The sequence below is a fragment of the Microcebus murinus genome, chromosome 3, assembly GCF_040939455.1.
Source record: "Microcebus murinus isolate Inina chromosome 3, M.murinus_Inina_mat1.0, whole genome shotgun sequence".
NCBI classification, from domain to species: domain Eukaryota; kingdom Metazoa; phylum Chordata; class Mammalia; order Primates; family Cheirogaleidae; genus Microcebus; species Microcebus murinus.
Genome location: NC_134106.1, coordinates 57,364,735 through 57,380,294, shown reverse-complemented (window position 1 = coordinate 57,380,294; position 15,560 = coordinate 57,364,735). Strand labels below are relative to the sequence as shown.

Below are 15,560 nucleotides of genomic sequence, written 5' to 3'. Positions count from 1 at the left end.
GGGAAACATATTTTGACATTTTTCTAATTTGCAGAACATATTTGTCTGTCTGCTTTTGGCATTAGAAAACTGCTTTTAATAATTTGTTTCATTAAAATCTCTAGATTTGAGAATATAATTGAAATTGTAAAGTATTTTTTTCTTTGTTCTAGGATATGTGCTTAGATTAGGAAAGGAGCATTGTGTTCTAGGTTATTATAGTTTGAACTAAATGGTAGTTATTTGAGTAATTTAGCCTAACTTTTAACTGAAATATGTTTAAATGGTCTTTTATGCATGACATTTTACTTTTAGATTTATGTTTGATATTGTGATTGGCTTTATATGAATTTGGAATCATTGTTCTTTTATATCGTTTATGTTTGAGGTGTATTTTTATTATAAAAGGATTTTCAGCTGTACAGACTCTGGGTCATTTTATTAATTACATAGAAGAACAACAGTGTGCTCCTTCCATTTATTTATTACTGAATGCTTTCCATGTAAAAGACAAGGAGTGGTATGTTCAGGAAATTGAAACTCGTATTGTGTAATTCTTGGTTTCTTGAAAAACATTTAGCAAAGTACTCTAAACCTATTCATTTTTAGATGGTGGCTGCTTTCACTATTTTATCTAGGGCAGTAAGTTATTTCCTCAAACAACCTTCAATCCTGAGATGTTGTTAGAATTTCTTTTTATCTTCTCCTGGTAAATCCTTTTTTATCTAGCTCCTAGTAGGTCAATAATTTTGTGGCTCAATGAAGTTGAGTTTCAAAAGAATAGCCTCTTATCAAAGAAGGCTGTATAAAGAAAGGAGAGAACTCCGGCTTTCAGGCTTTTGCTGTTTTTTCCATTGTGACCCCTGACCAAATAAAGCCATCTTTCTATGTGTAGGACAGGGATTATAGAAATTATATTCTACTTAAATCAGATGAGAAAATATGGGAAGACAATGTGTTGATTGTGAGAACCGTATAGATGTCAAGTAAAAAATGTTCTTTTGATTTAAACAGGCAGTGATACTTCAAATTCTTTCACATTTTATTTTTTTTTTATTTTTTATTTTTTATTTATTTTTTCTCTACATCAACAATAAAGTCTGGCATCTTTCACATTTTAAAAATATACTTTTTTAATTGAAGAATAAAATTATCAATATTTGGAGAAAGACCATAGTGAAACTCAACCCTAAGATATTTTATAATCAAAACTAGTTGTATTTATTTAAAAATATATAGCTGCTAAGTTCTCCTTTCACCTGTTAATTTACTCTTTGTACATTCAGTATAAGTCACTATTGCTGGTGTAGTTTTATGAATTTTGTCAAATGCAAAACAATTGTGTAAACATGACTATAATCAAGATATAGAATAAAAAGTTCTGTATCTCAAAAAGTTCAAAAATTTCCTTCAAGCTGTCCCCTGTAGTTAATCCTTGTACTGTTCCCAGGCCCTGGCAAACACTGATCTGTTATTTTTCTATTGTGTTACCTTTTCTAGGATGTCATCTTATACTTATTTTTTAAAGTTTGGTATCCTCTTTCCTGTTGAATTTGAATGGAAAGGAACTCTTTTGTTTTCATTATTTAAAACTCACCAAATAATCACATATGATGGAGAACTTTGGATGTCATATATTGTTTTTGCTTTTATTATTTTTAATCAACACATCATTGTACATATTTATGGGATAGAGTGTGATACTTCAATACATTTATACAATGTGTAATGATCAAATCAGGGTAATTAGCATATTTGGATGTGCATTTCTAAGAATAATTATGCCAAGTCTTTATATGTGGATTTTAGAGGATAGATATAATATGAGTTTTTGCAAGTATATTTGTGGTATTCTCTGGCTATTGTGCCTTAGGTTATAAAGTCCGCTATGTCCTGGCCTTGGGGAAAGGTACTTTTTAAAAAATATACTTTTTATTTTTTTTTTATATTTTCTTTTTACCAAATAGTCAAAAGACAATGAAAGGTGCTTTTTTTGGTCTCTGGGATTTTTTTTTTTTTTTTTTTTTTGAGACAGAGTCTCGCTTTCTTGCCTAGGCTAGAGTGAGTGCCGTGGCGTCAGCCTAGCTCACAGCAACCTCAAACTCCTGGGCTCAAGCGATCCTCCTGCCTCAGCCTCCCGAGTAGCTGGGACTACAGGCACAAGCCACCATGCCCGGCTGATTTTTATATATATATATTAGTTGGCCAATTAATTTCTTTCTATTTTTATGGTAGAGACGGGGTCTCGCTCAGGCTGGTTTTGAACTCCTGACCTTGAGCAATCCGCCTGCCTCGGCCTCCCAGAGTGCTAGGATTACAGGCATGAGCCACTGCGCCCGGCCTTCTGGGATGTTTATATAGTCTTTAACTAATAGATTTTTTTTCTATATTTGGCTCATTTGTCAAATTTCATTATTCCAGTTTTGATTTTAGTTGTGAATGAACAAAAAAGAAAAAAATTGGTATTCGTCAATGACTTGACAAATTAAGTAAAGATGCCAGAATTCTGAAGTGATAGAATTAAAAAGGATTTTGCCATTTCAAAAGGACCATAGTTTATCTTAGCTTAAAAGAAGTGTAAGAAAATCCAATTTTAAGAAATGAGATTTCTTGGTTTTTGTATTTCCTGTCTCCAACAGTAGTAGGTGCCACACATGATATACCAGGGTTAGTGAGTGATGTGTATCTTTGTTTTTTTAAAATTAGAATTAGTGTAGACTACAGCTTGATTAGTTATAGTGACTTGCTGTTAAAATCTAGAGAAGTTTTGTTATGAGATAATAAAAATTATCCAAGCATGATAGCTCATGCTTGTAATTCCAGCACTTTGGGAGGCCCAGGTGGGAGGATTATTTGAGGCCACGAGTTCAAGATCAGCCTAGGCAACATAGTGAAACCTTGTCTCTATGAAATACAGAAAAATTAGCTGGGTGTGGTGGTGCATGCCTGTAGTCCCAGCTACTTAGGAGACTGAGGCAGGAGGATCGCTTGGGCCCAGTAGTTGAGGGCTGCAGTAAGCTATGATTGTGCCACTATACTCTAGCTTAGGTGACAAAGTGAGACCCTGTCTCAAAAAAAAAAAAGTTAATTTGCCGCTAGTCTTCACTTTATTTTTCTTTACACAATTTTGATATTTTTCATGTAATTTTTGTGATAAGTATATAGACTTATCTGTATATAAAGTTAAATTAAGGTTAATTTATAGACGTTTATGACTTAGGCTATGAAGAAAAAATTAAACATACTTTTGATTTAAAAAGCCAGTTAATGATATTAATGAATTTATTTGTCTTTTACCTAGAACAGAAATATTAAAAAATTAATAATGTAGCACTGCTCTCTGCCATGCATTCTTTGATAGTTGCTATTTTACTCTGTACTTTTTGTCTGTTTTTATTGGCTTATTGCATGTAAATAAGGTGATCTATCTGGCATTTTAAAATTGCTAAAATTATTTTGTGTTGCTATGGTTTTTTGTTGACATCGTAGAAAATTATATATATTTCCATGTTGGCCATGATTTTCTACATGTTTGCCAATTTTTGTTAACTGTATGCTCCAGGCAAAGATAAGAAAGGAAGCTGCAATCTCTCTCGTGTGGACAGCACAACTTGCCTTTTCCCTGTTGAAGAAAAAGCAGTGGAGTATTATTTTGCCTCTGATGCAAGGTGAGCTTCCTTAGTTGATTCAAAGAGAATTTTAGTAAAACTTCTCATGCTATAGGAAATTGAGAAGTCATTTTGTATAAATCTAGCCATGCTGTATAAGAGAACTTTCTTAATTACGGAAATATAGGTAACCTTTTTGGAGATGGGGCTATTAGAATACTTTTCTCTTACTTCAGAGCACTTAAGTCAGTTTACCAAGAACACATATATTCTTTGAGACTTGTTCTAGTGTATATACTTTAAAGCTCTTGTGTTTTTTTCCTTCATCTTTCAGGAAGCTTACCTAGGTTTTGTAGAGAGGAAAGATGTTAGACTGGGGAGTTAGAATGGCTTTGTATCCTGCCAAATATATAGGATAATTGCCAAACTATTGTAGTTTTAGTCTATTATGGACACTTGTATTTTACACTTAGAATTGATTTGTAGTATAATCAGTTTTATAAAGGAATAGTATTAGACTAAGATATTTTGAGAGAAAATCCAGTGGGATGTTTAGATACATTTATAAATGGAACAGTAATAATAATGAGAATAAAATAAAATCACTCAAATTGTCTACAAGTATTTGAGTCATTTACTGTGCCTGAAAATAAGAAAAAATAATAAAAATGAGAAAATAATGCCATTAAGGACTTCAGGGAATGTATTAATTCAGTGGTAAAACAAGCTTCACTGTTTCTTAATTTTTGCAGATGTGTAAGGTCAATGCCAGGATGTATCATTGGTGTCATTAAGTAGTTTTGTTACAGAGTTGACAGTTATGGCTTATATAAACTGGGGAATTACAGAAATACATCAGCCTTTTTTCTTTCATTCCTGCATTCATATTGAAACACCCTGAGCAAAGCCATATGGTAGCCTCAAGAGATAATGGCAAATAAAAATAAAAATATTACTTGTCCTTAAGGAGCTTTTCCTTAATGGAAGAGTCAAATTTTAAACAATCACACAAGTGTAGAATTCCAGCTATGAGGAGCTACAGAATGCTTATGACAAAGTGATTCACCCTCTTGTGGGTAAATTTCTTTAAGGGAATGATGATACTTTGAGAGTTGAGGAGACATTATGAGTTAATTAAGTGAAGAATTAGAGTGAGAAATATTCATTCTCTGCAGATGGCTCAGCCTGTGAGCACTCAGGAAGGATGTGAGTATGGCTGGAATAGAGTTGAGAGGAAGTTTGGTGGGAGATGAGGCTGGAGAAGGAGGTGTGTGGGTCACACTAAGGCATTTGGTTGTTTTCCTAAGAGCCAAAGGGAAGCTGTGAGATGGTTTGTTGGGTGAAGTAGAAATCTTTGATTAGAGTTGTCTTCAGTATCACTTTTGGCAGCAATGAAGAATGGATGGAGGGAGATAAGAGAGAACATGGGTGGATAAATTAGGAGGTTGCTGTAGTAGTCCTGCCAAGAGCTGATGGCAGCTTGAACTGGTTTGTGGTCGTGATCATAGAGGGAAGCTTTGAGAAATATTTGGGAGTTAAAATTGCAGGATTTGGTGATGGGTAGAATGAGGAGAAAATAACTGTGCTTTCTGATCTAGTCTAATTAGGTTTAGGTTGCTGTGCAGAAATCCATTTATTTTTTTGTCTACAATGACCACTTCCCTCTCACTCCCCTGTAGAGGATGGCCTTGATAGCCAGAAGGTTATCAGACATTGTAGGATGGTAGAGTTTGTATTTAAGTTGCCTGTTGTGTCCTAACGATAGTTTCATTTGTAATTAATGATTATAACATCTCCTTGAACATTTTAGTGCCGTCATAGAACACACCAATCGTGTTATCTTTCTAGAAGATGATGATGTTGCAGCAGTGGTGGATGGCCGTCTTTCTATCCATCGAATTAAACGGACTGCAGGAGATCACCCTGGGCGAGCTGTGCAAACACTGCAGATGGAACTCCAGCAGATCATGAAGGGTGAAAGTTTTTGTCATATTATAGCTTTGGTGTCCTTAATGGAAAGGAGTCATTCTACTGTTCCAGCTTATGAATCTAATGATAATCATGAGTGGAATCTGCCACATGATTAGTGAAGGGACAACCCAAGGAAAAGGGCTGAATCTTTAGAAAAATTATCTTCTGGTCCTACAATAGTTCTTCAGACTAATTCTTGGTTGTTGTTTCTAACGTTATAAAAAAGAGATTGAGGCTGGGCTCAGTGGCTTACGCCTGCCAGCACTTTAGGAGGCTGAGGGTGGGGAGCATCACTTGAGGCCAGGAATTCAAAACCAACCTGGGCAACACAGTGAGACTCCATCTCTACAAAAAGCAGAAAAAAATTTGGCCAGGTGTGGTGACTTGTGCCTGTAGTACCAGCTTCTTGGGGGCTGAGGCAAGAGGATCACTTGAGCCCAGGAGTTTGAGGTTGCAGTGAGGTATGATCATGCTACTGTACTCCAGCCTAGGGGACAGAATGAGACCCTGTCTCTAAAATAAATACATTTTAAAAAATTTAAAAATAAAAGAGATGGATTATTTAAATAATAGCTGGTATTTTAAAGATACTTTGTAAACATAAATATAGTTTTGTTCTGTTCCTTCTTCCTTTCTTATTCTCTCTGTGCTTCAGTTTTCTTATATAAAATGGGGATAATAGAATCTACCTCATTAAGGTTGTTTTGTACCTGACACACGTAGCCTCATGTAGTGTTTGCTTCTATTAGATATTATGATTATTATGATTTTGATTTTTATTCTCCTTTCTTACTGATTTGTGGTAGGAATAAAAACTAACATTTATGGCATAACTACCATATGTCAAAATTCCTTGCTATATTAATCCACATCATGAAGTAACTGATACTTATTTTACAGATTAAGGAATTTCCCCATTTTAGATAGTGAAGGTTAGAACCATGATTTAAGCCTAGGAGTGACTCCAAAACTTTTACTTGTCTCATTCCCCTGTTTTGCTGTAACTATACATATAGGCAAGAAGTTCATAAAGGAATTTTCCTGCTTGCTCATTTTTCTTCACCTAGAGTAAAATAATATTCTTCTAGTCCTTTAGGCAGTCATATATGAATTTTGTTCTCTGTTGCATTACCTTTTGTTTCATGTCATTTACCAGGATTGTGTAAAAGGAGATAGACTTTTAGTTGTTTACCAATTTCTGTTCTTATTCTTTGGTTTGTTAAATTGTGTTTTAATTATATGGTTTCTATTACTGTAGGCAACTTCAGTTCATTTATGCAGAAGGAAATTTTTGAGCAGCCAGAGTCCGTTGTGAATACGATGAGAGGAAGAGTCAACTTTGATGATTATACTGGTAATTACATATGAATTATTTTATTATTTCAAAGTCTCTTATGGCAGGTGCCGTAAACAACCTGAAAGTTGGCCGGGCGTGGTGGCTCACGCCTGTAATCCTAGCTCTCTGGGAAGCCGAGGCAGCTGGATTGCTCGAGTTTAGGAGTTCAAAACCAGCCTGAGCAAGAGCGAGACCCCGTCTCTACTATAAATGGAAAGAAATTAATTGGCCAACTAAAAATATATACAGAAAATTAGCCGGGCATGGTGGCGCATGCCTGTAGTCCCAGTTACTCGGGAGGCTGAGGCAGGAGGATCGCTTGAGCCTAGGAGTTTGAGGTTGCTGTGAGCTAGGCTGACGCCACAGCACTCACTCTAGCCTGGGCAACAAAGTGAGACTCTGTCTCAAAAAAAAAAACAACCTGAAAGTTCATTGTCCTTTATAGCCTAGGAGAATAACTATGGCTGCCAGCCATCAGTGGGGCCCAGCTATCTTTAAAAAGTCCTTTTAGTGTATGATTCTACTTATATGAGGTATCTAGAATAGCCGGATTCATAGAGAGAGAAAGCAGATGAATGGTTACTAGGGGTGGAGAACAGAAGAGAGCGTTGTCGGGAGCATTGCTCTCATCCAGGGAGCGATATCAGTCTAGGGTGACAGCATCAGAGCTCTGTTTTGAAGGTGGATCTGAAGGGATAGGAGCCATTCAAGGATGACGCTGACGTTTTGATTGGAGCAGTTTGGTGAATGGTGATGGCATTTTCTGAGATGGCAAAGGCTGGGAGGAGAGTGGGTTTATATTGCAGACAGAGCACTGTTTTGGGCACTGGAGGGGAAATGAACATAACAGGTAAATTTTTTCCTAGGCAGGTGTATTGAGATATTAAGTTCACTGTTCTTGGTATGTCATTCTGAGTTTTGACAAACTTCCACACCATGGTCATAATCCTGACCTCTACTGTGTCAAGACGTAGAACAGTTCCATCACTCCAGAAATTCCCTCGTGCCTTTTATTGTCAGGCCCTTCTCCAGTTCTGGCCTTCGGCATCTACCAATCTGTTGTCTGTGTTTCTATAGTTTTATCTTTAAGATAACTTTTAATCTAAAAAGAAGATTGTAAAAATAACCAAAGTGGGATGAGATAAATACTGTAATTGTGTGGGCATGTAGGAGGATGAGTTAGGTTAGTTACAAGTTCATGGGCCAATTAAGTTGTGACCTATTTAATTTACTTTTCAAAACTATAGAGAACTCTGTTTCCTGAGAAGAATATGAATTCTTTAAAAGGGCAGTGTTATTTCTCATATTGGCAGTGGACACTCATGAAAAATGATTGCCTATTTCACATGGTTCTTTCCTAAATAATTATATACACAAACTTCTATTTCAGTGAATTTGGGTGGTTTGAAGGATCACATTAAGGAAATCCAGAGGTGTCGGCGTTTGATTCTTATTGCTTGTGGAACAAGTTACCATGCTGGTGTAGCAGTAAGTGGCTTCCTAAAATTTTAATTGTTATGTTGGACATTAGGGTATATCTGTAGACCAAGAGCACCTCTATTAACATACCATGTATAATAAAGCTAACCTTTGTTAAAATGTGTTTTTCATGTTTTCAATGACAAAAATCAAGAAAGTAGGGGGAGAAATTTTAAGAGCTGCTTAGAATTATTTATTAAGGGAAGATCTACTATAGAAGGGTCCTTAGGTATACAGGTAGACCACCTGCAAGCGACTTCATGAAAGGGCAAGAGGGGGAGAGATTTTGTACCATCCTAGACTTGTAGCCTAGGGAGCATGCCTTCTTGTTCAAGAGTGGTCAATGGCTTTTGCTTACTTTTATTTACTTGCCTCAGACAGATGGCTGGTAACTGTTAAAATCAACAGGATTTTACTTTGTGGGCACATTTCTGCAAAGAAAGTAAGTCTGCTTTTTGTCAGACTTTGTTCCTTAAATTGTTACTTTGGAAGCTGAAATTCTGTATTAAAGATGTATGTTGGTTGTCAGTGCAGAAGCACAGAAATATTAGTCTTTTAGTCCAATAAATCAGATCCACATTTAGTTTCCTTATAAAGAGACCGTTTATGTGCTGTTGATGTAAACTCGTAAGTGAAGTATGGAAGACCTTTGCATTCAGTTTCTGCTTTTGTGGTTGATTCCCAAAGTTCATGACATAATTTTTTATTTGCTGCAGCATAAATATTTATTGGGAGCCAAGTCACTTGACTAGTGAGTGAAACTATCTGGTCATTAGCTTTTGTATCCCAACAAGCTTTGTTCCTCTCTAAAGCCATTATCTGCCATCCTCTGCCCACTGCCCCCACCCCTCACCTCACTCCTCTTCCCTCCTACCCTCACTCCCCCTTTCCCCTAAGAAAGTACATGGTCCTAAAAGGAAAGTCTATGCAGTGTTGAAGGGGAGAAGTCTAAAAAAGTCATTATTTTAAGTATGGAAATAAGAATGAATTAAAGATATTAGTGTAAATTAAAGAAGGGATGGGCTAATTTAGTGGTAGTTTATATTACTAAATGAACCCTCTTTTCAGAAATACATTTGATTGAATGCTTCATCTAACACTAAGCCTGAATTTTGAGATAGAAATTATATGCTGTTAGAATTCTCTAATTCTGAAATATGAGATAATATAAGGTTTTTTTTTATTGTAGTTTGTGTGGATGCCAAGACTATAGTTAACAAATGTTAGAAATCCCCTCTGTGGTTTATTATAAAAAATAGCCATTAATTCCATTAATTCTGTTCTATGTTTTTTTGTTGTTCTGTTTTGTGGGATCAGACTTTCTTTTCATATATCCTCTGTATCCTGAAAAATAACTGACTATATTCTAACTATTCTAGAATAGTTAATATGCTTTTCAGCATTTTGACTCTAGGTTTTATAGCAGCATGCAGTAGAATTTATAGGATTTACTCTTCTCTTATGATGAAAATATGTCATTCTGTGTATTTATAAAGAGTTGCTTCCATTGAAAGAACAAACTATTACACAGATAAATCCTGAGATTACTTTTCTGGAATATATTATTTTTAAATATCTGGCAAGTTGCCAGATTTGTATCTTTCTCTTTTTATTTTGAAGAATGTAATTCTAATGTAACATTTATATTGTAAACCACAGTAAAAAGTTCAATTTACATTTGTTTGAAGGAAATATTTAGCATTTTAATGTCAGTAACTTAATTTGTGTATAATTAGTAAATAAATACATCAATGGAAGAGGATAATTAAAAACAGGAGCATTTTATCTTCAAAGACTTTCTGTACAGGATGTTATAATATTGTTAAAATGACTTTGCCAAACCAAAGTTATTTAATATCCTTTGGGGACCCAAATAGAACAAAACAATTCTGTTCAAATTTGTGGGCAAGCGAAAGTTAAAGGGCTGTGAAGTAAGGGCACCTTTAAGGTCTTTGTTGCCGGGAAAGAGGAATGCAGAGATGCACAAGGGATGTGCAGGGCCACTTGCTTGAAGACACCAGTTAAATGCTGTCGGATAGGTGATTCCAGAGTTAATATTAAAGCAACAGTAAATGTATACATTGTTCAGGCCTAAAGTCTTTGCTGCCTAAAAGTTTATTTTTCTGTTGTTTTTAATTTTCTCATGTGTAGAGTGAAAGAATTTAATTAGAATGGAAATTTAGTAAAATGGATATTAGGGCATGCTTTGAACAGGAGCATACCTAAACCCTTCTTTTCTCCCCTCCCTCCCCAGTACTACAAAGTGTGAAAATAATGAGCTCTCTTAGACAGGATTTCTAAAATTTATTATTGACTTTTTTTGGGAAATGGGTCTATTTATGAATACATTGCATTTTTAAGCGGTTTAATTTTTCACTGAGTATTCATACATCTGTTTTCTCATTTGAAATCCCTCAATGACATGGGTATTATAAATTTTCATTTCAGAGATTAAAAATTGGGAAGTTAGAGATAACACACAAGCTGACTCATAACAGTGCCTTTTCCACTTAAGTTCTCAAAATGTTTTATATGGGTGTTTACTTACAAGAATGTATGCATCGATAGTTTTCTAAAGATACTTTTATTAAACTGTTAGCAGTGCCTGTCTCTTGGGTGGTAGGATTTTGATTATTTTTACTTTATTTTTTATACTTTAATCTGTATTTTTCATACTTTCTAACATTGGACATGTATCATTTTTATAATTAGAAAAAGTGAAAACTGTACATTGAGTCCAAAGCAGTCCAGTGAAAGAGTATTTGAAGGAAAGTTGTGTGACCAAGTCATCTTTTCTCTGTAGACACGTCAGGTTCTTGAGGAGTTGACTGAGTTGCCTGTGATGGTGGAGCTAGCCAGTGACTTCCTGGATAGAAACACACCAGTCTTTCGAGATGATGTTTGCTTTTTCCTTAGTCAATCAGGTATGTTAATTTTAAAGACTTGAAGGGAAAGAGTCATTCTTTCTAATAATTCTAGTGTATCTTGGCAAAAACTGATATATAAGATAAACTGGTATTATAGATGACTTGACTGATACAGATTTATTTTAATATTACATAATGAAGACCTTTTATGCTCAAACAACTGAATTTACAAAGACAAGAAACAGAGACTCTAAAAAGCTTATTACTAAAAGTCTTATAAGTTTTTTAAGTGCATGTTTTTTATTTAAAACAAGTGATATTGTTGTAAGTGCGGTCAGTTTGTTTTTGCATGTAAGAAACAGCATATGCTACTGCTCTATGTGTTACTTTTGTCATACTTTTTATACAGGTGAGACAGCAGATACCCTGATGGGTCTTCGATACTGTAAGGAGAGAGGAGCTTTAACTGTGGGGATCACAAACACAGTCGGCAGTTCTATATCAAGGGAGACAGATTGTGGAGTTCACATTAACGCTGGTCCTGAGATTGGTGTGGCCAGTACAAAGGTAAATTCTTGACTTATTTCTCTGGTAATTATTTAATCATAATGTTGGTGAAACAGACTAGTTTGTAGACTAGTCTATATTGTATTTTTCATTTGTTAGCAGTTATAGAACTCACATATTTTACTAATCATTGTAATTCTTGTAAGACTTAAGGGTCAATAATAGATAAGACACTTGTCATCCTTCCCACTCCCAATCCTTAGATTTTTTTTTTTTTGAGACAGAGTCTTACTTTGTTGCCCAGGCTAGAGTGAGTGCCGTGGCATTGGCCTGGCTCACAGCAACCTCAATCTCCGGGGCTCAGCAATCCTACTGCCTCAGCCTCCCGAGTAGCTGGGACTACAGGCATGCGCCACCATGCCCGGCTAATTTTTTGTATATATATTTTTAGTTGGTCAATTAATTTATTTCTATTTTTGATAGAGACGGGGTCTCGCTCAGGCTGGTTTCGAACTCCTGACCTTGAGCAATCCGCCCGCCTCGGCCTCCCAAAGTGCTAGGATTACAGGCGTGAGCCACCACGCCCGGCCCCAATCCTTAGATTTTAAAAGGGACAAATGTATATAAGGTAAGTCCATATCCACTTGGAAAAGGTGTCTGTTGGCTATCTCAATTCATCATTTATTATCCTCCAGCCAGATGCAGTGGTATACATAGTAAGTATATAACATCCTCTTTTAAAAATTAAGTGTAGTTGGGAATTAGAAAAGTTAAAAATTAGAAACATCCAGTTTAAGTCTAATAATTTATGAAATTTTTATTTACATATTTATCGTTTCTAATATGTCAAAATATACTTACTGCATTTTGAAAGTTTATAAGGAGAAGTATACCTTTTGTATAAAATTTGGCAATTTAGAAAATATTTTAAAAAATGAGTATTGTGTGTTTAAAAGTACTTTCATTTTTTTTTTTTTTTTTAAGGCATAGTAAAGCTGGTCACAGTGGCACATGCCTGTAATATTTATTCGGAAGCTGAAGCAGGAGGATCACTTGAGCCCATGAGTTCGAATCCAGCCTGGGCAAAATAGTGAGACCCCGATCTATTAAAAAAAAAAAGGCCTAGTCAGACTACTTTGCTCTTTGTAATTGGGATGTGCATAGATTTAGTAATCATAATAAAAATAGGAAGCATAGAAAGTTGTATAAATGCAAAAGATGTTATCCTCCACAAGTCTGTTCTTTATGATTTCAAATTTTCATTTCTTAAAATATATTTTTCTGCTTTATTGCCAGTTGGTTGTCTAATAAGATGTTTAGATATTGGTGGCTTTGAGTTTAATTAAAGGTGGTGGAAGATGTTACTGTGTACATAACCACACTTGAATTTTTTTTCTTGTGAAGAATCTCATGGAAAATTTTTTGTGGAAAATTTGTGATTCTTATATAAAAACTCTTGAGTGAGGTTTTTATTTCTTGGGTGTTTTGATATTGCTAATACTATAATTTACAGATAGCTAAAACTTGAATTTTCCCATATGGTTAATTAAAACACATAAGATATTTGTGCTTGGGTTTCTATCCCATGGCTGAATAAATAACCAGTTGTTCTTAGCAACAGCTTATGGATTTTTGAAGCAGTGTGTAGACAGATAACATTGATTGGGGAATTGAAACCCTAGGGCCCGTAATTCATAAAACATTGTGAAACAAGGGTTTCAGTGTGGTGTATGTGGGATATGGGATTAATTGACTGAAAGGATGCTATCGACTTACTTTTTATAAAATCTTTGTGGAACTGTGAAGTGCCAAGGGAAATACTGTTTTTTAAAATTTCTAATTCTTTTGTTTATGAGAACTTCTAATTTTCCTCAACATTTTATTATGATGATTTTCAAACATACAGCAGAGTTTTAAAAATTTTACATTAACACCCATATATACCAACCACCTAGATTCTACCATTAACTTTTTTCCTACAGTTTTATTGAGGTCTAATTTTTATACCATAACATTCATCTATTTTAAGTATATAGATTTAGTGAATTTATTTGGCTGTGCAGCAATTACCACAGTCCAGTTTTAGAAAACTTAGATCATCTGAAAAATTCCTTTTTTACAGTCAGTTCTCACTCCCCCTCTAGCCTCACGCTCAGCAGTTGCTGTTTTCTCTTACTGTATTATGTCATTTTCTAGAAATTTCTTATAAATGGAATTGTATAATATATGTTTTTTGTGTCTGGCATCTTTCATTTAGCAAGAAGTTTTTGAGATTCGTTCATGTTGTTACTTGTATTAGTAGTTCGTTCTTTTTGCAAGTTCTTTTTATAATAAATCTTTTTTAGTTCTTTTCTAATAAATCTTTTTATTTTGAAATAACTATAGATTATTTTGAAATAACTATAGATTTATAGAAGTTGCAAAGATAGTACAGAGAAGTCCCATGTTCTCTTTACCCAATTTCCCCCACTAATTATGTCTCGTATGAGAAAAATAAGCATTTTTTATAGTATATACTTTAATCTCTTTAAAAAAAAGATACAAAAATATACTAGGTATGATAATTTAGTGTTATTTTCATTTTTCTTGGATTCTAAAGTAATTTTGTTTTCTTTAACTGTCTTAGATATTCTGGGCTTGGAGTTAACATAAAATAAGTTTTGAGATACTTAGTCATGGACTATTTCTGAATGGGAGATACACGTTTTTATGTTAATTGATAATCAAAGAAGTTGATCATAGCTCCTGATCCCTGGGCCCAGTGATGGAGTGAGCAGAAGAATTCTATGGTCTTGCTTATAAATGCCCAACTTTGCCTGAAAGATTGTCAGGATTAGAGGGATATTATGGACTCTCGTAATATCAGACCATAGACAATTTGATATTTCTGTAGGAGTTGATGGGTATAAACTTGCATGTTCAGCAATTTTCTTATGTTATTGCAGGTGTTTAGAATTTCACCACAGTGCTGACTATGTTGATTTTAAAAAAATAAACCAGTATAATTTTGTTTTTGGCTGAATAAAAAGAAAAACCCAAATTTAAAAGTTCAGAATCAACATTTCCTGGTAAATTCTTTCAAACCTCAGTAGATTCTAAATGTGGGGAGTAGCTTATTTTTCTCATAATTGGTTTTCTGGTATGTATTGATGACATGAAAAATTTGAAATTGGAAATGAAACTAATAGGAAAGCAGTGGAAAATAAATGCATTAAAGTTACTCTATTCAATATTTACACATAAAAACCAATGTTGGGATGTTTTCAGTTGAAACAGAGAAACACTAGTTTGTAGAATAACATTTTTGTTAATAGTTATGGGCTGGAGGAACTGGAATACTTTTTATCTGATCAGTTTGGATCGGGGTATTCCAGGGGTTCAAGATATTGTGTGTGTGTCTCTCTGCCCTGGTAGTATATTTTGTGATTAATTGGTTTATTGAAAAGTAAACCACAGTAGGAAGATATAGCCTGGAGGGACTGGGATTTAGAATTATAGATGTGCTCATTAGACTTGGAGGCAAGGGATTCCAAATCTACTTGAGTGCTAAGGGGAAAAATTCCAATCTGCCAGTGGAACATAATAGGCATACAGGGACAGGTAGTTGGTGGAGGACCAGATGAGCAAATGGAAGTTGGGAAGTATAGTAGAGGAAACAGGGAGTCTTATTTAACTGGTGGGAAGGTAAGGCCCATTAGCAGGCTGATTTTATTATAGAAGGAGTCCCATTATCTACATTATGACAGGGAATTACTAATGAAGTAATCCCTTATCCAGAGAAGAGTAATAGAAATTCAGCATGTAAGCTTCTCT

The 15,560-nt window shown here is 34.8% G+C and overlaps 1 protein-coding gene across 1 annotated transcript in view; it reads left to right on the top strand.

Moving 5' to 3' along the window:
- The window catches only part of GFPT1 (glutamine--fructose-6-phosphate transaminase 1), a 57,770-nt gene that overhangs the window by 29,451 nt on the left and 12,759 nt on the right, over positions 1–15,560 (top strand). Inside the window, exons 9-14 of the mRNA XM_012750170.3 lie at positions 3,542–3,647; positions 5,398–5,561; positions 6,817–6,912; positions 8,285–8,382; positions 11,177–11,297; positions 11,650–11,807. Coding sequence (XP_012605624.1) covers positions 3,542–3,647; positions 5,398–5,561; positions 6,817–6,912; positions 8,285–8,382; positions 11,177–11,297; positions 11,650–11,807 — 743 coding nt within the window. The remainder of the gene's footprint in view (positions 1–3,541; positions 3,648–5,397; positions 5,562–6,816; positions 6,913–8,284; positions 8,383–11,176; positions 11,298–11,649; positions 11,808–15,560) is intronic.